Here is a 24036-nt window from a genome sequence, read left to right on the forward strand (position 1 = left end):
CAAACACAAATTAACAAATGTAGGCTACCACATATGTAAACTCTGTCAACATTATCTCACCATCATGTCAATTTTTTTAACTTCCAAACACAAATTAAGATATTCTTTATGAAACCTGAGGGATTTGTCCCTCCATTTTTAAAGTCCATTCCTCTCAAACTTAAAAGATGCAAAGAATGTCATAAAGGCATATAAAAATAACTAATCGAGTGTCTAATCCAAATATTCATTAGCCTTCTAGTCTGTTGAAGAGACATAATGGCTTTAATTAAAATTCTTGGATGAACTAAACGTTTCCAGTTTGAGACTAGAGGTCATTCTGATGAGCTTTCTTGCGATTAGAGCTTTGATGAGTGCATTGATCACCTGAAGAGCACATGCTGGTGGAATGGCGCTCCTCAGTGAGAGCGCAAACATTATTTAAAGCGACACTCCTTAGTGAAAGCACAAACAAAATTTTAATTAACCAGATCACATTTAGTTTTGGCAGTATGATTATTTAAAGCATTTCAGGTGGTTCATTTTTACATACTGCATTAATAGCGGGAGAGACAGGGCATAGCAGGGACGGGGAGAGATGCTGCCTGCATTGAAAAAGTGAGTAATGCATGAGGAGGAAATTTTTTTATTTATATTATTACATTAACAATCTTATTACATACAATCATACAACAACTATACATAATGTTGAATATAATGTATAATAATGCAATGGGGGAATATTTGTGGGTCCAGATAATAAAACACAAATAATAATATATAATAATAATAAAAAGTACAAAATAAAAAAAATAAAACCTTTTTAATTTCCCTTAACATATCGGGATACATATTGCATCGTGAGTTCAGCATCGAGATACATATCGAATCGTGACAAGTGTATCGTTACACCCCTAAATCTTGCGTCAAAAAAAGAAGAGAACGGTGCACAGTTCTTCACAAGCCGAAATCTCCGGCTTCATCATCTACACGGCAACGCTGCAACCGGAGTTTCTAAAAGTCTTCACCTTGGCTGGAGTTTTTTTTTTAAAAGTCTGGTTTCAGTAACCGCATACTGCGTTTTCATGTGGATGAACAGCTAAACTGCGTAGAAAGAGCTAATGTGTTTAAAATACCTGAGTTCGCATATACATAAAAGTAATTTGTAATTTGTTGTGTTTCTGCTTGTGACTTTTACTTTTTCTGTTGTTCTTGTTCCTCTTTCCTTCAGTGGTCAGCAGGTGTTCATAACTAATGCACAACCACCACTCAATTAAATCACTGAATAATCTCTACTCAACACTGAGTCAGTGTTAAGTTTTAACACTCTGTAGTGTGTACACTAATCAATGTTCATTTCAACTCACTTGGGCAAGCCCATGTAAGGTCTGCATGGAAACTGAGGACAACACTCACTGGGCCCCTTTAGATTGGCCAGATGCAAACCATTTGAGCCCCACATAGCTTTGCTGGCTGGAAGATTGCAATGCTACGTAAAAGTTTACTATGAAAAGTCAAAACTATAGTACACAGAGAAAGAATATACACATTTGTATGAATACAGTACATTTATTTGTGTAGCAATGTGTTACATGTAAACAGAAAATTGACATTTTCATGTCTATTTTTACGCATTTCTTTCATGTGAAGTCATATAACGAAAAGAAAATTTCAAGAAAAACATAATTATGCATTGATTATGTTAATTGTGCGTCGGCTCTTCTGAATGGATACACTTGATTTCCTGTGATCACTCTATTATAGTTTATCTGTCTAGCTACATTAGCTACTAACTAAAACATTTTCTCCCAAACAGGGTGCTTAGTATGACATAACACGCGGCAACGATGTACTAAAACATTTTAATGTTTTTCCTTTGTATTTTTGAAAAGATGCATGCATCTGCACAAGAAACTAAAAACAGTGTATTATTCATTATTCATATAAACTGAGTATGTAATATACGCATGCATGCGCATTACATCATTTTCATAAATTCACATTTTTGTAGTTTACATGGAGACTATAACATAATAATAATAATCATTATTATTTGACTTTGACTCTGGCTCATATAATTTGTAGTTGTCATTTCTATGGTAGCCGTAAATAGCAAAAAGGAAAATACCTTCAAGTATGATTCTGTCATTATTATTATTTAAAATATACATCTAAAAACATGTTTCTTCTTTGTATTTTTAGTAACAGGTTGCTGGTTTCTTAGGCTGTTCTTACTAGACTCTTGTACATTTTATTTGTACAGAGAGCCTGGCCACTCTCCATTGACAAGCGTTTACTTCCGCAAAGGCGGGTACTCTGTTGAAGTTTAAAACTATTGGATCTCCCCAGAGCTACTCTAGATCTGCCATAACCAATCGTTACCGTTTGGTCGTGACATATGTCATGCGCCCTTCTCACATGGAAATCCGTCAAAATAAATGTGCATGCACACCACCTCAGTGATAAAACCTAAAACTCGTGGATTCGGATTGTGATTTATTCACGGTGGAGGGGGAGAGTTTTGTGATCAGGAACGTGCTGATCACATGGTCCGTAACATGATTGTATGCTGTAATTAATGTATGACAGTAAATGCTGCCATAAATAATGGCCCAATTTAAATGTTTACATGCTTTTGTTTAAATTTTTTGAGCGTGATGAAATATATTGGTCTTGTAAATACATGCCAGCCTTTTAAAGAAATACAAGTGCATCCAAATAACAGCAAAGCGCAACCGTATGGTGCTCTGCAGTGTTCAAAAAGGATTATAAACAGTTAATTTTGAAGAAATATATTCTTGAAAACTCAGAGATGTGGATTCTGGCAGCAATTACATCCCCACACGACCTTGGTGTTTGTAAAAGCAGTCGGTAATTTGGCCGGGGATTCTTAGGCAGGTGGTGGGAAACGGACGGCAATAAAATAACTGACTAGTCCCTGTAACTTAAATGATGGCAATACCTTCCGACCCCACAAGGAACAATTATCATCCGAATAGGGCTTCCCCCAGCCAACCCCTTCATCACTTACGGAGCATTTATCCTGTTGGTGAGGAGGGCCACAACACCATGGCCACCAACAAATCACAGCAAAGATTGTTCTTGCTCCGGCTTTAACTTCTAAGTATTTGGCAGCGTTGTCATAAAGGAACGAATGGCTTCCCTCGCATCTTTCTCCGTCGCCATTACTGAACTACAATTACAACTAGCGCACAACATCATCGATCTCCGCCACTCCCTCTGTTTGCTGATTGGACCGGTTAAAATTAGTTTAGAGAAAACCTGAGAATACACTGCAGTCCCGGGTAGTACTGAAGGAAAATGAAAATTGAGTGGAAGTACATAGGAGGGCGGAGCCAGGCTACTGGTTTCTTGCCCAATTTAACAGCGATTTCTGAGAAATCAACACAAACAAACAACACACCCCCACTGCTCCGCCCCCAAAACGTACAGACTCACAATGTAATAGTGAAGCTCCCAGCTGAAAGGCTTTATTCCAGCATGAATTAACATGTGATTCCCAAGGGTTTCTTTCAAAGTCTTTCCACACAGAGCAGGTGAATTGTATTCTTTAAGAATGAATTCTCATGTGAGTCTTAAGATGTCCCGTCCGTGTGAAAGTCTTTCCACACTGAGAGCAGGAGAAAGGCTTTTCTGAAGTGTGAATTAGCACATGCTCATTAAGGTGTGATTTCTGTGTAAAACTCTTGCCACAATGAGAGCAGACAAAAGGTTTTTTCTCAGTATGAATTAACATGTGATTCTTTAGGTATCCTTTCCGTGTGACAGTCTTTCCACACTGAGGGCAGGTGAAAGGCTTTTCTTTAGTGTGAGTTACCAAATGATCCTTAAGGTGTCCTTTCTGTGTAAAACTCTTTCCACAATGAGAGCAGACGAAAGGCTTTATTCCAGCATGAATTAACATGTGACTCTTCAGGGTTCCTTTACATGTGAAAGTCTTTCCACACTGAGGGCAGGTGAAAGGATTTTCTTCAGTGTGAGTTACCAAATGATCATTAAGTTGTCTTTTCTGTATAAAACCCTTTCCACACTGAGAGCAGGTGAAAGGCTTTATTCCAGTATGAATTAACATGTGAGTCTTAAGGCCTTCTGTACGTGTGAAAGACTTTCCACACTGAGAGCAGGTGAAAGGCTTTTCTGAAGAAGAGCAGGAGAAAGGCTTTTCTGAAGAAGAGCAGGAGAAAGGCTTTTCTGAAGTGTGAATTGCAAAATGATTATTAAGTTGTGTTTTCTGTGTAAAACTCTTACCACACTGGGAGCAGACGAAAGGCTTTATTTCAGCATGAATGAACATGTGATTCTTAAGGCTTCTCTTACGTATGAAAGTTTTTCCACACTGAGAGCAGGCGAAAGGTTTTTCTGAAGTGTGAATTAGCATATGCTCATTAAGTCGTCCTATCTGTGTAAAACTCTTTCCACACTGAGAGCAGACGAAAGGCTTTATTCCAGTATGAACTGACATGTGACTCTCAAGGCTTCTTTTTTGTTTAAAAGCGTTTCCACACTGAGAGCAGATGAAAGGCTTTATTCCAGTATGAATCATCATGTGAGTCTTGAGGCTTTTTTTATATATAAAACTCTTTCCACACTGAGAGCAGGAGAAAGGCCTTTTTCCTGTATGAATTAACATGTGACTCTTAAGACCTTCTTTACATCTGAAAGTCTTTCCACACTGAGAGCAGGAGAACGGCTTTACTCCAGTATGAATCGTCATGTGACTCTTAAGGGTTTTTTCATATTTAAAAGTGTTTCCACACTCAGAGCAGGAGAATGGCTTTATTCCAGTATGAATCATCATGTGACTCTTGAGGCTTTTTTTATAGTTAAAAGCGTTTCCACACTGAGAGCAGGAGAAAGGCTTTATTCCAGTATGAATCATCATGTGAATCCTTAGGCCTCTTTTATGTCTGAAAGTCTTTCCACACTGAGAGCAGGTTAAATGTCTTTTGAATTTTGCTATTTGAATGCCTCTTGGTGAGCAACTCAATGATTTCTCTCCAGTGGTGGCATCATGAGTTTTCTGAACGTGGTGTTTCTCCTCCACTTCATTCAGATCTTGTCTTTCCTCTTTCACTTCGATCAGGCCTAAAATCAAAACATTAAAATGATTAAAAAAAATATCAATTGGGACAATTTCATTAATTCTTCCTTCATTTAACTAGGTTCAAAAACTCATTAGCTCATTGAGATTAAAATCTCTTTTACAAGAGTGACCGGGCCAAGAAGTCAATTTCACAGCAGCAATTTACCAAAGGAGAAAACACAACCTGTTAAAGTAACTTAAACTTGTTTAGTGATGAAAGCATAGCCAGATAAGATATTTTGTAAAAATGTTCAAGCAGAAGAATATGTAGGAATTGAGGGCGCATAAGACCCAAATTAATCTTCTAGATGATTCGTTCAAACATAATTCCACACAAAAACAACAATTCAACACTCCAGAACCCAAAATCAACAACCTAATCATCGAAAAGATGTAGGCCCAATTCAGCCAAGCTGACAAAACCCCCCAAGTATTTTACAGCCTTGCAAACATTTATTCACAACAAGATAACAGCCAAAGTTGTTTGTCAAACCAGATCCCTGTTGTCTTAACAACCTTGAGATGAACTCTGAACACGGTTCCAATCCACATTTGTGTTGAATCTATTGTGCTCTTTTAATAAGAAATCATGTTTAATCGTACTCTGCTTAAGAGCAGGAAGTTAGAAGACCAGAGATAACAGATAATTTATGATGAGGGGTGGGGATACACTTACATCTCTGGAGAGATCTAAAAAAATGGCTGTGCACCGTTGTGCAGATGTGTTGTTTTAGAAAAAATAAAATAAAAATAAAAACATTTTTGCAAAGATTCCAAACAAACTTTGGTTCACGTTGTCATTATGGGGTATTGTTTGCAGAATTTTTAGGAAGATAATTAATTTAATCCATTTTGAAATAAGGCTGCAAAAATAAGTTCTGTACACAGATGATTGCAGAAAACAGGCATGATAATATATGTATTTTCAGCCTCCTCCGAGTTGATGAAAACAAGTTAGGCAACACGTGTCAGGATCCACTCATTGTCATAATCATACTTTAGACCTAATACTGTCACATGGAATAAATGTTGATGCCGTTGAAATTCTGCAGCAGAGCGATGACATCTCAGATCATTACCTAATATCATGTATACTTAATTTGTATACTGCAAAGCCACCTTGAATTATTCAACTAAAGACTAAAGATTGCTTTGTAGCCTAGAGGAACTCAATGTTGCAACATAAACTAATGACTCTCTCTTTTCCTGCACTTTAGACACAGTTGCTTCCCTGCACTTAAAGAAGATAAATAAAAAAGTAAAAAGGCTAGTAGAAAAAAGTAGTATAAATAATTAAAGCAGAATATAGTCCAACACCGTGGTAGAACGAGCACACTCGGGCCCTTAAAACAGCAGCTGTAAAAATGGAGCGCAGCTGGAAAAAAACAAAACTGGAGGTTTTTTGTATTTCATGGAAAGATAGTATGATTGCATACAGAAAGGCAATAAAACTGCTAGAGCTGCTTATTTCTCGACTCTCTTAGAAGAAAACAAACATAACCCTAGGTATTTATTCGATACAGTAGCTAGATTAACCAAAAATAAAGCATCAACTTCTGATGTTTGTAAACAACACAAGAGTAATGACTTAATGAATGAGCACATTTGAGCTGTAATGTGCGGATCTAACCGCAGGAAAACGCGGCACTGTTGAGCTTCTTCAGGCTCTCGCATCTCTAATATGGCGCTTCAGAACGGCTCAATCAATGAATAGTGCACAATTATGCCAGGCAATTGTTTATGAACTAATGCTGATGAATAATGACAAGGTTTACCTTACAATGTTTATATAGTTATATGTTTTAGACGATTGTAACAATGCATACTTTATCTCCCTCATCTGAACTTGAATGAGTAGCTGCAAATGCAATAAGGCGCGAGCATTTAAAAATAAGAGTCAATGTGCATTTAGGCTTTTAATTTGAGCGCTAGAACCACGCTACGAAATACGTAGTAGATAAGTAGAACGCCTCTCACAGCTACGGTGATTCCTTCCACGTAGCTACAATAATGTAGGAGAAAGTTATTGAAGATCTGAGCAGCGCACATTTAGTTTAGTTTACAAATTGCTGGACCTCCAGAGCAACGCAGAGCTTTATAACCATCACAGCACATTACATGTTATTGTTTTTGTTTGTTTTGTTGTGAAATTGAATGTCATCTTCTGTGAAGAAGAGAAAGAGAAACTAGATGGCAGGTAATTTTGCTTAAGTTTTCAAATGACTGAAGATATAAGTTATTGTTACATTATGTTGTTAATAAATCTTTAAAATTTGACAATGTAGTGTGGTACATTGCGAACAAAGGTTGGATATTATATTGCATAAAAGTCTAGTCTAAAAATGGCATAGCAACCTGTGCTTAAAAAATAAATAAATGTAAAAATCAAGAATCGATTCGAACCATGACCTTAGAATCGAAAATTTAATTGAATCGAGGATTTGGAGAATTGTGACACCCTTAGAAGGAAGACAACCTTTTCCATTAATTTTGGTAAAAAGGGTCATTTTTAAATTCACTACTGCATGTTTCAGGATTGATGGAACAGTGCCTTGAGATAAGCTACGATTTAGACCTATTCTTGTAAAAACAAAAGGTCCAACGACACTCAGCACTTCCATAAAGAGACAAGGAGGCACCATTTACTGGAAAACGTCCAGGAAGAAGCAGGCTGAACATGGGTCAATAACAGTTGTTATTAAATTTGTCAACAAATGTGATGATCCAAGAACAAATAGTATTAATTTAGTCAACAAATCAATTGACTGAAGTAATTGATTGTAAAAACAGAGTGTAGGTGTGGTATCAGGAAATGAAAACAGTAGGATTTAGAACATTATGTATTGTACTTAACAGTTTTTAAGCTATGTGCATACTTGCTACAAGTAAAAAAATAAAATAAATAAATAAATCACACACACACACACACACACACACATATATATATATATATATATATGTGTATATATATATATATATATATATATATATATATATATATATATATATATATATATATATATATATATATATATATATATACACATATATATATATATATATATAATTTATGAGATTACGCTAATGTAAAAAGTTTATGAAGAGTCCATCCAAGCGCAAATGAAATCTTATTGCTGTCTGTTTAGTTGCAGACATATTAATGATTAATGTTAATTAACGCATTTTTACATTAAGGAATTAAAGACTCAATGTACTACTACAGTTATTAAAGATGCATGAAGAAAAGACACCAACCTCCTCCTTGTTCCTCGTGTTTTATTCTCCAGGGTTCTGGTTCAGTCGTGTCTCCCTCACTCTCCTCTTTAACAAACACCATCTTCACAGCAGCAGATCTCAGGTCAGTTCATACTCCTCCAGATATCCCTGCTTGCTTTAAAACTTAGTCACGTCTATGAGGATGGGAATATTTAGAGGTATTTACTGACCCAATTCAAAATGTGTATCTTTCTTTTTAATAAAAGTACAACAGTTCGTAAGAATCGTATCTAAAAGACCACTAAAACGACAGCAGAGAACATGCTAAAAAAAAAAACATTCTTCTTCCTCTGAGGTTTAATGGTGTTTGGTAAACAAACGTATTTGTACCTTACCGCCACCCACTGGACTGGAGTGGGATCTATCAATTGGCACCAAACTTGAAAGAGGAAGAGAAAGGAGAGCGATTAATTTATTCCAGTCAAATATTTCAGTGAAAATCACCGAACGTTCCCTTATGAGTGTCATAAAAATACTTTTTCATAATAATGCTGTAGAAACATTATTTGCAGTATAACTGAGCACTAAAATAGGGGTAAAGTCAGCTAAATTGGAACTTTTTGGTAAAAATTGTAACCTAAATATACATTCTTCATCTTAAAAATATATTTAAATTACGACATGCTTTTAATGACAAAACAGTTAGTTCATGACCACAAGGCTAGTTTATTGTAGTGCTCTACTGGGTGGTTGCCCTGCTCACTTTACTCCAGCTGGTTTAAAACACAGCAGCTCGAGTTCCTATAGAATATCAAAATCAACAGCAGGCAGTAGACCCTTGTCCTATTTAGCACCTAAACTAAACTGGAAGTGTCTTCCTAGCATTGTTTGAGAAGTAGATTACTCTGATCTTCATTCGGATCTAATTTGACTTCTGATCTGTAATGCTGGAACATTATTATATATTGTTTGTTGGCCAGAGAACTGGGCCCTCAACTGACCCTGATTTCTTCCAAGATTTTTTCTTTCATTTTGCCACCTGACGGAGTTTCCTTGCCACTGTCGCCTTTTGGCTTGCTTAGGGGGACACTTAAAATGGAAAAATATTATTGATCTGCTTGCATTGACACTATTGTATTAGAACTGAACTGAGCTGGACGATCCATCCATGTTTTCTCCAATGCGGCTGTATATTTAAATAAACTAAATTAATTAACTTTTTAAGTTAATGAATTAATTAACTTTTTACGGGAATGAACCATCACTAGACTTTAAACTGGACTATAACAATTTCCTTTAAGATCTGCTGTACAGACTAAACCATTTCTTTTGCAACTCTATATTGTAAAAAGCACTATATAAATAAAGGTGACTTGCTGCGAGATTTCAACGGTAGGTTAAAAAAAAACTACATTTACTTTAAGAAAATCAGTACTATAGTACACAGTACACAGAGAAAGAATATGCACGTTTGTATGTATACAGTACATTTATTTGTGTAGCAATGTGTTGCATGTAAAAAAGGTTTTTTACACCTACAAAAAAAGACACATTTGCATGTCTATTTTTACAGATTTCTTTGTGAAGTCATACACAGTCAGTCAGTCAAAAAAAAAGTTCTGTAAAACACAATAAATTGTACCATGCATGCAATACATGGCAATAAAAGTTTCCTTCGTCTTGTTGGATATTGCTAGATATTAATGGACATTGGTAGATATTTATGGAGTATACAAGTGTGTTTGACAGATCTTGATACCTGAATGGATAATTTAGCATGTGTATGCTCACACATTACAATAATGTTTGGTTGGTTTTGAGTTATTGTGTAAATTGTAGAATTGTAGAGTTATTGTGTAAGTACAATTGTACTTACTCTTTTTCCAAAACACGGTGTATACATCTCTCTATATATTTGTTTACACTTTTATATTTGAAAAAATAAAACATTTATTTATTTAAAAAAAAAAAAAAATGTATTTCACTTCCTGCCCAATGATGTCCTATAAAAGGCTATGAAAAATATAGTGCATGTAATGTAGGCTATGCAACATTATGTGAAAAAAGGAAAATAAAAATCATATTACATTCTAACATTGAAACTAAACTAAAGGTTAAAATAAAAATATTATTATAGTAGCCTACATTTGATTACCCCATTATTTAATTCCACATATGCCACATTTATTGTCCACCAACAAATATTTTTGCTATATATATATATATATATATATAAAATGGATACCCACTTTGGCTACAAGTGTGTTGTGCTGCTTGGTCTGATCCAATTTTAAAAGCGTTTCTCAGAAATTGCTGACCGCTCCTTTAAATTGCCTCACTGTAGAGTGAGCATTGAGAGTCGTGAGCCATTTAAATCTCTTCTCACACAGATGACATGCGTAAGGCATCACTTTAGTGTGATTTCTCACGTGACTATTAAGTCCTTGTCTACAGGTGAAACTTTTTACACTGAGAGAAGCTGAAATGTCTTTTAATTATGAATTAACATGTGACTATTAAGGTTTCTTTTATGTCTGAAGGAGGTTCCACACTGAGAGCAGGAGAAAGGCTTTTCTGAAGAGTGAATTAACAAATGACCTGTAAGGTGTGCTTTCTGTGTAAATCTCTTTCCACAGTGAGGGCAGGAGAAAGGCTTTATTCCAGTATGAATTAGAATGTGCTTCTTCAGGTTGCCTTTATGTCTGAAAGTGTTTCCACACTGAGGGCAGGTGAATGGTTTTATTCCATTATGAATCATCATGTGACTCTTAAGGTTTTTTTTATAGTTAAAAGTGTTTCCACACTGAGAGCAGGTGTAAGGCTTTATTCCAGTGTGAATCATCATGTGAGTCCTAAGGCTTCTTTTATGTCTGAAAGAGTTTCCACACTGAGAGCAGGTGAAAGGTATTGTGACTTCTGTTATTTGAATGCTGCTTTGTTCACAAGTTTTCTGATCCTGATGTTTCTCCTCCACTTCAATCAGATCTTGTCTTTCCTCTTTCACTTTCAGGAAGCCTAAAATGAAAACATTAAAATGATTAAAATCAGTTGGGACAATTGGTAAATAAAAAGGAAATGGGGCATGTTTACACGACAATGTACTAGAACAAAGTTCGTTATAGCCAGTACATTCATACTTCACGAGAAAAGCAGGTGTCGATCATCTGCGTTTCTCCGCATTAACCACGCCCACTTTAAATGTCTGACCAATCACACAATAGTTCTCGGACACCCGCAAGAAAAAAGTTCTGCTCAGGCGATGTGTCGAGAACAAGCTGCGAGAACTCCCAAACCAGGGCTGGAGAACAACATGACGTCATGTTATTCTCTCAGCCCTGGGAGCGAGAACTTTTTTCTCTGTTCTTGCAGAGTATGTTGCAGCTTTAACTCATCAACTTTGAGGAGAAAATGTTCACTTACTGCTTAATATATCCCACACATTAACAGGTTCCGCCATGAAGAGATAATCAGTGTTATTCACTTCACCTGTCAGTAGTCATAATGTTATGCCTGATTAGTGTACATAGTGAATAGATCTCCCCTTAAATAAACAATGGTTTTACAACAAATAAATGAATAAAACAGGGTTATTAGGTATTCCATGGTAACCACTAGGGGTGTAACAGTATACTAAACTTACAATACGATATTTATTGCGGTATTTTAAACCAAAATAAAGCAATGTTTTTTATTATATTATTATCAGGACATAAATATTATATTTAAAATGTATATATAGTAGTTCAATGCAGTAATGTCATTGAATCTCCATTATGTCACTAAATCTCCATTACTAATTGTTTGCAGTTGGTGTGCTGCTTCTGTTGTGCTTGGCCCTGATACTGCTTGCAGATACACGTCTATATATAATTTTGTATTTTTATTATTATTTCTTTTTTTTTCATATGTATTGTAGAAATGACCCAGAATGGGGTGCTTGGATGAATGTACAAAACTGCATTGCAGGTCAAACCCCTCTAAAAGATTTATCTATACAAACAAACAAAAAGCACACTTGTGTGTACTTGTGTTTAATATATAAAAATATCTTCGGATTTAAGACCGGACTTATTCCCTAAACTTAGTCATATAATAACATATTCTATGAAATTAATGCATTTGCAGATAAATTGCCCTGTAACTGTCATATTCACTGCTGTAGAGGAGAGATACATAGCTATAGCTAATATGAAGGTGGTTTTCATTGGAAAAAAATCCAAACTAAACGTGTAAAGAAATTTGATTGTCCAACTAATTCCAGGTGCAGTTCACTCTCAACCAATACGATTCTGTGGAGCATTTTCATCGGTCAGTCGAAGTATATTCTTGGTTAATATGACTTCTAACAACGTTTAATCCAGAAACGAAAATAATTAGTTAAGAACACGGAGAGATTGGCGAGTGCATGCCGTTTGAGCGCACACGCAATATCTGAGTGAGAGGAGAGGCAGTTCACACGAGAGCAAAATGATATTGGAGTGTCCGGTCCGTCCAGCTGTGGTCGATCCAAAAAAAAACCACTTCTGTACGAGTCGCACGTGCTCCGTTGGCTATCACAACAATCATTAAAGATGAATGTAGGATAAACACCAACCTCCTACTTGTTCCTCGTGTTTTATTCTCCAGGGTTCTGGTTCAGTCGTGTCCCCCTCACTCTCCTCTTTAACAAACACCATCTTCACAGCAGCAGATCTCAGGTCAGTTCATACTCCTCAAGATATCCCTGAAGCTTCAAAACTTAGTCACGTCTATGAGGATGGGAATATTACATGCATTTGTTGACTTGACTACTTTTTTTAAAACAACCTTTCTATGCACTAAAATTAAAATTTTAATCGTTTGCTTTAACCAAACACCGAAAATGAATCTTCTTCCTCTGGGGTTTAATGGTAACTGGCAAACACACGTATGTGTCTTAGCGCCACCCAGTGGTAGGGAGAGATAGTGAGGGGGAAAAAACTGTTTGCTTAGCACACCGTGCACCGTTTTTCCCCCATTAAAAAAATATTTGCTTAAAGAAATGAAAGGCTTTGGGAAATAAATTGGTGAAAATTATATATCTTGCATGGGATTTGAGTTATAGGGGAAACTGGTACATCCCAATTCACCTACTATCTGTCGTAAATAGTTTTCAAAAAGAGAAATTGTATGCTACATCCCTGATAGTATGTTGAAATGAGTATTCCAAAGATACCCAGATGGTCTGCTTTTTAGCCGAATTGAGACGCAGACTTGGTCTGCAATACTGGGAACGCCCACAAAAACATCCTATGCCATGAGGGAAAAAGGCAAAAGTATGTCTTAAACCAGATGCTTATTCAAGGTTTAAAAAAATAAAAACTTAATCAAAAGATTGAGAAAAAACGACCTTTCGAGAGATGGGGCGCGCAATGTTCGATTATAACATTCCATTTGTATTAACTATTAACTATATGCAAGAGGACCTGTGTAATGTAAAAGAGTAAAAGAGATTTTAATCTCAATGAGACTTCCTGGTAAAATAAAGGTAAATAAAAAAAAATGTCTTGTAGCCTATAATTTGAATTTAATTTTATTAGAGCATAAAATACAAGCGCATAAGCAGGACCTCAGTTTTTAATTGCACATGCTTAACACAATTCTCTCACGTGGTTGCGCAGCCGACAATAGCGGGTAGATAGATAGGCTACTATTCCATTGAAACATGGCAGAGAGGGCTAACTTGGTGGCAAAGCCAAATGGCACATCGCTAATATGGGCAAATTTTGGCTTTGAACCAGACAAAAAAGGACTTCCAGCTAATTTGGATGAGCTCATTTATAGATTATGCCACAAAAAGGTACTGGTATCACGCTCAAATACTTCTAACCTGAGGACCATCTTCAAATCCATCATCCGGCAACATTGTTGCCCTTGGCAGCACCACAAGTGCTTCTTCTGAAGATCGGCCTACAACCTCAGGGCAGGGACGACAGCTGAGGATCGCAGGCTCGTTTGCTAAAGGGACTAATTACCAATGCGACAGCCATTACTGGCAAACCCTGACGGATAGCGTGACCCGCCGTCTGGTGGAGGAAAAGTTGCCATTTAACAGGCCTTTGACAAACAATATGTCCCCCTGACAGAAAATACTTTTCAAAAAGGTAGTACCAGAGACTCATGAGTTAAAAGACGCTGACCATTTTTCACTCACAACAGATATGTGGTCAAGCCTTAATATGATGCCCTATGAGCGTGACAGTTCATTACCTGAACACCAACTGGGAGCTGAAGTCAAGGTGTTTGGAAACCTCCTTCTTGTCAGAAAGTCACACAAGTGATAACCTGTCCGAGGTTCTGCGATTCACTCTTGAAGTATGGTCTCTGGATAAGAAGAGGTTGGCTTGTGTCACTAGTGATAACGGAGCCAACATTATGTTTGTCAAACGCTGGTGACCGCTTTCTCCCATAGCTGGCAATAAAAAAAACACAAAATAAAAAAAAACAACGGCTTCAGAAAGAACAAACTGAGCTGGACCTGCCTCAGCACTCCTTAGTACTGGTAAGTTTTAACTCTCTTCCAACTCTGTTTGGGAAAGATTGACTTTAAATAAGCTGGGCCTGTGAGATTTCATTCAATATAATCAATAAATAATCTATAGTAGGCTATGTGATTCGGAAAATCCAATTTCATTAAAAGGCTATCGAAAAATATATCCATCTGGCAGGCTTAAAATCAGAGTAGTGTGCCACACTCTGTTAAATTAAATAGTTGAACCACTGAGACAAAAGCTCACACGAGATATATAAATTAATATAAATTAAAATATGTAATATAAATGATATATAATCACAATATATATATAATCACAGTAGTGTGAGCAGCGACACTTTGTTAAATTAAATAGCACCACTGAGACAAAAGCGCACACGAGATAGGCATATAGGCCTATATAATTTAATATAAATATGTAAAAATATGTAATATAAATAACAAATAATTATTATATATATATAGTAATATACAATATGCAATCATGGTAGTGTGAACAGCAACTATTTGTTAAATTAGCCTAAATAGTCTTTGTTAAATAGCCTTGAAGCACTGAGACAAAAGCGCACACCACATGAGATATGTGAATTAATATACATATGTAAATGTTATAAAATATAAAACATATAAATAATATTCATATTATATATAAAAGTAGCTTAATATACAATCACGGTAGTGTGAGCAGCATGTGACGAGTGACAACACTTAAATGAAATAGCCTTGAGCCTTCATTAAACCACTGAGACAAAAGCGCACACGAGATGTAAATTGTAAATGTAAATTAATATAGCCTGAATATGTAAAAATATTTAATATAAAAATATAAATAATATATTAAATGGGCTATAAGTAATAAAAAAAACATGTACATTTAAATCGTGTTATTATATAAAAGCATAGTTTATTCTAAATGTGTTTTAATTTGTTCACAGGATTGCCCCACCAGGTGGGAAACGAAGCTAAAAATGACCCTGCCATTCGGAGGGTTTTGGATGACCGGCCCACTCAGCACCTAATTCCGATGTGGCAGGACATGGAGGTCATGGAATCGGTGAAAGCAGCCCTGAAACGTGTTGCCGATTTCACGGATGCACTGTCTACTGAGCGAGCAGTGACTGCATCCTCTTTTAAACCAGTGCTGCAGCTAGAAACCGAGGAGGACACCCAATTGACATGCAACTTAAAGGAAAATTGTTGTTTTTTTGGAAAAATACAGTGCACCCTCAACTCAACAACTACTGGCAAAGACCGCGTTTGTCGACCCTAGGTATAAGGACATTGACATTGCTGATAAGTTGAGGGGTGAGTTCATGGAGGAGATGATGGATGTGCCCGTAGAGCAGCGTGATGGAGAGGGAGCAAGCGCACCCAACCCTCCCAAAAAAACGAATCTAGCGGACTTAATTGGGAAAAGAAAAGAAAACTCCAACCCACAGGAGAATTTGTGTAGACACAGAGATCAGAAGGTACTGGCAGGAGGAAGCCCTGGATTCTCACGCAGACCCTCTTGTCTGGTGGCGGGACAATCATGTCTGATTCCCTCTGCTTTAAAAAGTAGCCCAAAAATATATTACAAAAAATCCATACCATATCCTGCCCGTGTTTTTCCAATCGTCTAACCGTGAAAGTGCACTGGAACGGCTGTTAAACCTGTGACTTCCCACTTGTGAACTCGTACTAGATCGATGTTCTCCCAGTTATGGCTGCAACATACTCTGCAAGAACAGAGAAAAAGTTCTCGCTCCCAGGGCTGCAAGAACAATATGACGTAATTTTGTTCTCCAGCCCTGGTTTGGGAGTTCTCACTGCTTGCTCTCGACACATCGCCTGAGCAGAACTTTTTTCTTGCGGGTGTCCGAGAACTATTGTGTGATTGGTCATACATTTAATGTGGGCGTGGTTAATGTGGAGACACGCAGATGATCGGCACCTGCTTTTCTTGTGATGTATGGAATGTACTTCCAGAACAAACTTTTTTCTTGTTCTTGCCACCTCGAGAAAACGAACAAATTTCTTTGTTCTTGCAGAGCATGCTCCAAGCTTTAGAGTTCTGACATCACATAGCCCGCGAAACAACAATGGCAGCCCCTACAGATGCTGTGTTTATGGAAGTCGCATAACACTGCATTTGCATTTGACTATTACGTTCTTCTTGTCTTACGTTCTTCTTGTCTTACGTACGTTCTGTTTATCTCTGACAAACTTGAAGTAATGAGTATATGTCCATCTTGCGAATGTACAGCCTTCTTCTTCCATCTTCATCCATTAAGCCTTGTTTATAGCCTACTTTCAGTTGTCTCCGCAGTGCGAGCCTCCGCAGACTTGTCCGTTTGGCGAGGTGTTTATACTCGACGTGCTCACCGTTGTGCTATTCTTTGAAATGGCAGAGCCTTTAAGCCTTCTATAGCCGCTGTGAACTCGTACTTTTACTCGTACGTAAGATTTTGTTTCAAAACGCTCTCATCCACAATAACGTTTTCCAAACATTTCTCATCCACACTAAAATGTCAGTAAACAGCAAATTCAACTTACTGCGCATGTATACAACCTCATCATAAAAGCTCGCTGAGATGGTACAGACATCATACAGTTATCACATAATTCTTCTGGCAGGGTCTTTTTTTCCAGCAATCTCATCATTCACTGATCGCATTCGGTCAACCATTATTAGAGTATGTTTGGTCTAAAACTGGTCTCATATTTTTCCCACAAGACAACAAATGCAAGTACATTTTCTGTCATGTTTGCAGGACTGTGATATGAAGTGTGCAAATTAACACATTTTAGCAACTGTGTGAAAGTGAATAGCAAATAACTGGCACAATAGCAGTATAAAGATACATATATTACATCTTTAAAGGAGCCTATATAGAAAGATTAAACCTTATAAACGTATACATTTCCCTTGACTTAAAATATAATCTGCATGCACAATAAGCTACAGTTAAATATATTTACATCTGATGTCAGAAAGGTTTTTGCAGGTTTTTAATAAAATGTTATTTAATGACAGTAGTCATAATAAGCATATTTCCAGGACGTGCCTCAGACTCATCGCCAACTCAGTCCGAATCCTCTGTAATCCTCGGAAAACTTTGACAGATGTTTGCACTGGCTCTTTCGGTTTCCTTTTAGTCGTACATGCTATGGACATGCTATCAAACTAAAGTTTGATTCAGTTTAAATAATGAACCGGCTCAACTGGTAACTTGCTGAGAACCGATTCAAAAGTCAATATCTACAGACCTCCAAACCTTGTGTGACCTTCAGATTAGCTCAAGAACAGTGCATACAGAGCTTCATGGGATGGGTTTCCATGGCCTAGCAGCTGCAACCAAGCCTTACATTTACAATTGCAATGCAAAGCGTGGGATGCAGTGGTGTAAAGCAGCCGCCAATGGACTCTAGAGCAGTGGAGACGTGTTCTCTGTAGTGACGAATCATGTTTCTCTGTCTGCCAATCCAATTTGGTGGTGGTTGCCAGGAGTGCGGTACTTGCCTGACCGCAAGTGTAACGTTTTTTGGAGGGGGCTTTAGTGTAGGGCTGTTTTTTCAGGGGTTGGGCTTGGCCCCTTAATTCCAGTGAAATTAACTACATTTTGGGCAATTTCATGCTCCCAACTTTGTGGGAACAGTTTGGGGATGGCCCCTTCTTGTTTCAACTGCAGGTGGCGCCCCAATTGCAGGAATCTTGATCAAGGTGGGTGGGCTCTTTTCATCAGCCTCGGTCAGAACATTGAAAAGCTTGCGTCCTGACCAGGCCTGACATCACCTGGCTCCATAGGCGACAGGGGGTGGAGTCCTCCATGGAGTTTAACCACTCTACTGCATGAGAAGCTGCCAATGACACAGTGTCATCAACAAATTCCTCCTCAGAACCCAGAGAAACAGATTAAACTCTTTGCACCAGATGAGAGCACTGGTTTAGCGGGAGTAGAGCACTCACAGTGGGGAGAGCTCCTAAGAGGAAGAGAATGGCAGATTGCGAGGGGCGAAGTCGCTTTTAAAAAAATAAATAAAGCGACCTGGGAGGCAAGACCCATGCTCAACAGTTTTCAGGTTTTCAACAAGTGAGGAATCTTTTAGGCAACGCTCAGGAAGACAGATTACTCATGGTGCTTATCTGAGGAGTGAAGGGGAGCCCCGCATGTGCCACATTCATGGCGTGGGATTCTGCAATATCCGCTGGTTGGTCCAGTTATGCCGTCCCATCACAAAATCGCACCAATGAATTTGTTCTGTAAAAGGGTTTCCATCGTAGTTTATGCGCATGTTTTCGGACCGCATTAAAAATGTATCCGACTCATTGAGCGCATGCGTTTTTTACGTTTTTCCATCCGGCGGTTTTTATGCAATATCCTAAAATGTGTATAAAAATAGGCGGATAGAAAAATAGCTAGTGAGGGCAGGTGAAAGACTTCATTCCAGCATGAATTCTCATGTGATTCTTCAGGCTTCCTTTATGTCTGAAAGAGTTTCCACACTAAGAGCAGGAGAACGGCTTTTCTACAGAGTGAATTAGCACATGCTCCTTAAGTTGTCTTTTTTGTGTAAAACTCTTTCCACACTGAGAGCAGACGAAAGGCTTTATTCCAGCATGAATTAACATGTGATTCTCAATTGTTTCTTTACGTGTGAAAGTCTTTCCACACTGAGGGCAGAAGAAAGGCTTTTCTTGAGTGTGAGTTACCAAATGATCATTAAGGTGTGATTTCTGTGTAAAACTCTTTCCACAGTGAGAGCAGGTGAAAGGCTTTATTCCAGCATGAATTAACATGTGCTTCGTCAGGTTTCCTTTCAGTCTGAAAGAGTTTCCACAATGAGAGCAGGTGAAAGGCCTTTTTCCTGTATGAATTAACATGTGACTCTCAAGGTATCCTTTACGTGTGAAAGTCTTTCCACACTGAGGGCAGGTGAAAGGCTTTTCTAAAGTGTGATTTACCAAATGATCATTAAGGTGTGCTTTTTGTGTAAAACTCTTTCCACACTGAGAGCAGGTAAACGGTTTTATTCCAGCATGAATTAGCATGTGACTCTTACGGTTTTCTTTACGTGTGAAAGTCTTTCCACACTGAGAGCAGGTGAAAAGTCTTTTGACTTCTGTTATTTGAATGCTGTTTTGTGAGCAACTGTTTTCAGTTTTGGAGCAACTCAATGATTTTAAAACATACCCCTCTGAGTGCTAAAACACTGAAAATGGTCAAGTTGAGGCATATTATTTTACTTTTAAAATGAGTATTTATAAGAATCTATTCTTGAATCAGTATCAGGGATATTTGTTAATTTTAACAGCTTCAAACAGTATACCACCAACAGTTAAAATATGCAGTGTAATGCTACACATTACCGCATTGATCCCTATGTCTATGGTATTGAACCATAGTTGGCCCTGGACCAAAAAACCAGTCATAAGAGTTTTATTTATTTATTTATTTTTTAGATTTTTGCATTATCTGAAAGCTACCAGGATACAACTATTTAAAAAATCTGGAATCTGAAGTTGCAAAAAAGTCTAAATATTGAAACATATAAATAAAATCACCTTTAAAGTTGTCCAAATTAAGTCCTTAACAACACATATCACTAAGAATAATATTTTTTATGTATTTTAATTAATATCCTAATGATTTTTGGCATAAAAGAAAGATCGATAAATTTCACAAGCCACAAATATACCCCTGTGACTTAAAGCTACACTGTGTAACTTTTTAAGTTTATTCTTAGCTAAAATCACTTAGTTCTTTCAAAAATATATGTGCTCATTAATGTATATTTACTTCTTTCAACTAATAATGCATTCTTGTAATTTTATACCATTGAAAATACATACGTGTTGAGTGTTCGGATGGCGGTCGCCATGTTGCTCCTCCATCTTGAAAGTACATTTGCCAAAGAGGGACATACCCGTAAATTCAAGCTTCGCTTTTCGCGTTTTTACACTCGATGGCACTGTGTCGAATGTGAAGAGGAGGATTGCTTGAGGCTGCTATATGATGATGGAGGATCACTCTTAAGCCCCTTTCACACTGCACGTCGGACCCGCAATATTCCCGGAGCATTGCCGGGTTGCCTTCTGTGTGAAAGCAACCACGTCCCGGAATTGATTACCGAATTTGACCCGGATCGGGGACCTAGTAACATTGCGGGATATGTATCGCCAAGGAAGCGGAAAAGAGAATTAAGACGGCAACGCGACAGGCAAATCAACAAGACAAAAGTAAATATTGGAGTGGCCTTTCCAAGATTGGAAGTTTTATTGTTGCTTGGCTAATTATATCATGGTGTGCTGAGCATAACACTAGAATGACGTCTAGGATAGTTTTCCTCGCGTCAATGATGAAAAAGTATTGTTTACCTTATAACATAATTCCGTGTTCTATGACGGATAACATGAGATTAATATTTTAATTGCATTATAATTTGTTTGCCTTACGCTAGTGATGTCGTACAATATACAGAATAACGATAGCACTGATAAAAGTTACTTTACTAAGATTAGCTTGCATTCGTCTGGGAACCTGATAGCTGATGTTAGCAATGAAATGGTAAAAAATAACGAAAAAGTAAAACTATTATTCATTTTACATAGATTAATTTGATATTTGATAAATGATCATAGATCATTTGGTAAATTAAATAACTGCAAATTATAATAGTTTTCAAAAATTACCTCATCACTTGAGTTGAAGCAACACTCACCGAAGAGTTCGAACTGGAAGCCATGACTAAATCGGCCACTGGAGGAGTTGAAACGAAATCGAAATTGAGAGGAGCAGAAACTAATATTCACTGGATGGTCATATACCTTTACACCACTAGATGGGGGAAAATATCACACAGTGTAGCTTTAAGATTTTATTGTCCAGTGTCACATATAGGGCCTTAATAAAACAAAGATTACAAAAGAAAAGTTTCATAGGAAGAACAAATATAAAAATACATTAAGATATCTTAAACACATCTTGAGTTAATTACATGTACATTTCATAAAAAATATTTGTCATTCATAGGTTATATCGTATGCAATAGTTTTGATAGAGTGAAACACGATACCTTTCTAGTTTTAGTAGTATTTGTTCTTTAGACATTCTTTAAACACAGAAAGTATCAAATGTTTAGTTAAACAAATGCCTACATTTGGTTTTTGAACATTACAAATTGGTTAAATTCAAGTCAGGTTGGGATATTAAGATATAATGAATACTTTACAAGCATGTTACAAGCATGCAAACTTTGGAAAAACAATACTTATGGCACTCAGACAGGTTTGTTCTATGCAACTGAGGTGATAGAAAAAAAGGGATACCTTTCTAGTTTCAAAAGGATTTCTTCTTCATATATTTAAAGTATCAGCTGTATTCAAATTGACCCACATTTGTCGTTTTGACCCCTCTCAACAAAACAGTGGATTACTCATTAATTATACATTTGTGACATTTAATATTTTGTATTTCATCACTGCTTATGATTGTCTTTCTACAAAAAATATATTAGCAAAATCAAAAATGGGAAGAGGGAAGAACCTCTGGTTGAGTTGACACAGAATGACCCAGCATTAGAAATACTCACAGCAGTATTTATACTTTTATTTGGGTAATGTAGTGAAAGGGTAATATGAAAATGTTGCTATTTAACAATATTGAAGGGTGTACAAAATAAAAGAGCAATGAGCAAAAATAATATCTAAATCTTATCGTTGCATGTTCAGTTGCATTTATGACATTTTTTAAAAGTGGATTTTAATGACAGTCTTGTTTTTATATCAAGGAATTTAAGTCATTTAAAAATCTGTGGATACCCAGTGCCTGAAGGTTTGTTAGTTTAATGTACCACACCAGTCATTAAAGATGAATAAAGAATAAACACCAACCTCCTCCTTGTTCCTCGTGTTTTATTCTCCAGGGTTCTGGTTCACTCGTGTCCTCCTCACTCTCCTCTTTAACAAACACCATCTTCACAGCAGCAGATCTCAGGTCAGTTCATACTACTCCAGATATTCCTGAAACTTCAAAACTTATTCATGTCTATGAGGGTGGGATTATTACAGGCATGTATATGGAATTCAATTAAAAAAATGTATTGTTTTTGTACACTATAATTACATGATTTGTATTAAGCCAGTACCACTGCACTAGAGATCATGCTGAAAACTAATATTTTTCCTCTGAGTTTTAAAGGTGGTTGGAAAAAAAAAGTATGAGCCGTACCGCCACCCACTGGACTGGAGTGTGAAGCGTCGAGAGGAGGAAACATAATGTGGTGGGGTGTGATTGTACAAGGTGCACTGTTATTTTTTTTAAAAACATTTTCTGAATATAATGAAGTTATTTACACACAGTCAATCTCTATGACTCGTATTCTGTCTCAAATTCTTCTGACACAGTTAAAGTGTTTATTGAACACACTGATAAATCATTCAGATAAAAACGAATAAAACAATCAGAGTTTAACTACAGCAAACAATGGTGACTTAGAATGTTTGTTCTGCTTTCCTTTAATAATTCTGTTTGTTAACCTAAAAGATTTTGCTGTGTAGAATCCAACCATAAAATATTTTTTAAGTCATTAAGTTTAATAATTAAAGCGTGTTCAAAAATGTTCTAGAAATTTCTATTTTCAAACAATGTATAAATAATGTTTCTGCGCTTATCTTTTGGAAACATTATTAAAGATAACATTGAACAAACATTCTATTAATGTTATGGAGAACTGCAATGTGGGGTTAAGACCACGAATACGGTGCTACGTGTGAAATGTTCCCTTACCTAGGTTTAAGGGGGTTTAGAATGACTATCAGCTTTTATGAGAGTTTGAGCAAACACTCATAATGTAGGATAAAGAGTCTATTTCTCTGACTGTTGATCATGTTTGTGATTCTTATGAATCCAGGGGGAATCCGTCCTCCATCCTACGATCCGGAAACCGATGGACCTCAGCCATCTTGTAGGACATCTCAATTCTCTAAATGTGAGGTTAAAGGAGTAAGGAGGCTTCCTCGTGAGTCATGAGCAAAGATACACTGGTGTTTTTTTTTTTTTTTTCAACTTAACGTGACGCACATATGAATTCTTCTCCCCTTCACATCTTACCACAGTTTATTAATTGTTATAATTATCATTATTGTTTATATGTACAAAGACACAAATGTATGTCAAAGTACAGCAACTGTACTAGGACAGTTGCAGAATTGTATCAAGGCAAGGCAAGTTAATTTATATAGCAC

The 24036-nt window shown here is 36.8% G+C and overlaps 2 protein-coding genes across 4 annotated transcripts; both read right to left on the reverse strand.

Moving 5' to 3' along the window:
* Positions 1-723: 723 nt before the first annotated feature.
* LOC137091908 (gastrula zinc finger protein XlCGF58.1-like) lies at positions 724-8641 on the reverse strand. Of its 2 annotated transcripts, XM_067456332.1 has the most exons (3): positions 8339-8641; positions 4249-5085; positions 724-4137 (listed from the first exon to the last, which is right to left on the reverse strand). In XM_067456332.1, exons 1-3 carry the CDS (start codon positions 8418-8420, stop codon positions 3551-3553), a joined length of 1506 nt encoding a protein of 501 aa, XP_067312433.1. In that variant the 5' UTR covers positions 8421-8641; the 3' UTR covers positions 724-3550. The 2 variants fall into 2 exon arrangements, with proteins under 2 accessions (XP_067312433.1, XP_067312432.1); XM_067456331.1 differs by having other exon boundaries at positions 724-5085.
* A 1219-nt stretch (positions 8642-9860) lies between these two features.
* Positions 9861-22930, reverse strand: LOC137091934 (gastrula zinc finger protein XlCGF49.1-like). 2 transcript variants are annotated; one of them, XM_067456335.1, is made up of 2 exons: positions 22684-22930; positions 9861-11314 (listed from the first exon to the last, which is right to left on the reverse strand). In XM_067456335.1, the coding sequence occupies exons 1-2, from the start codon at positions 22763-22765 to the stop codon at positions 10791-10793; spliced, it is 606 nt and encodes a 201-aa protein (XP_067312436.1). In that variant the 5' UTR covers positions 22766-22930; the 3' UTR covers positions 9861-10790. The 2 variants fall into 2 exon arrangements, with proteins under 2 accessions (XP_067312436.1, XP_067312434.1); XM_067456333.1 differs by lacking the exon at positions 22684-22930 and adding an exon at positions 12894-13197.
* Between the last annotated feature and the right edge of the window lie 1106 nt (positions 22931-24036).

The sequence above is a fragment of the Pseudorasbora parva genome, chromosome 2 (assembly GCF_024679245.1).
Source record: "Pseudorasbora parva isolate DD20220531a chromosome 2, ASM2467924v1, whole genome shotgun sequence".
Classification (NCBI taxonomy): domain Eukaryota; kingdom Metazoa; phylum Chordata; class Actinopteri; order Cypriniformes; family Gobionidae; genus Pseudorasbora; species Pseudorasbora parva.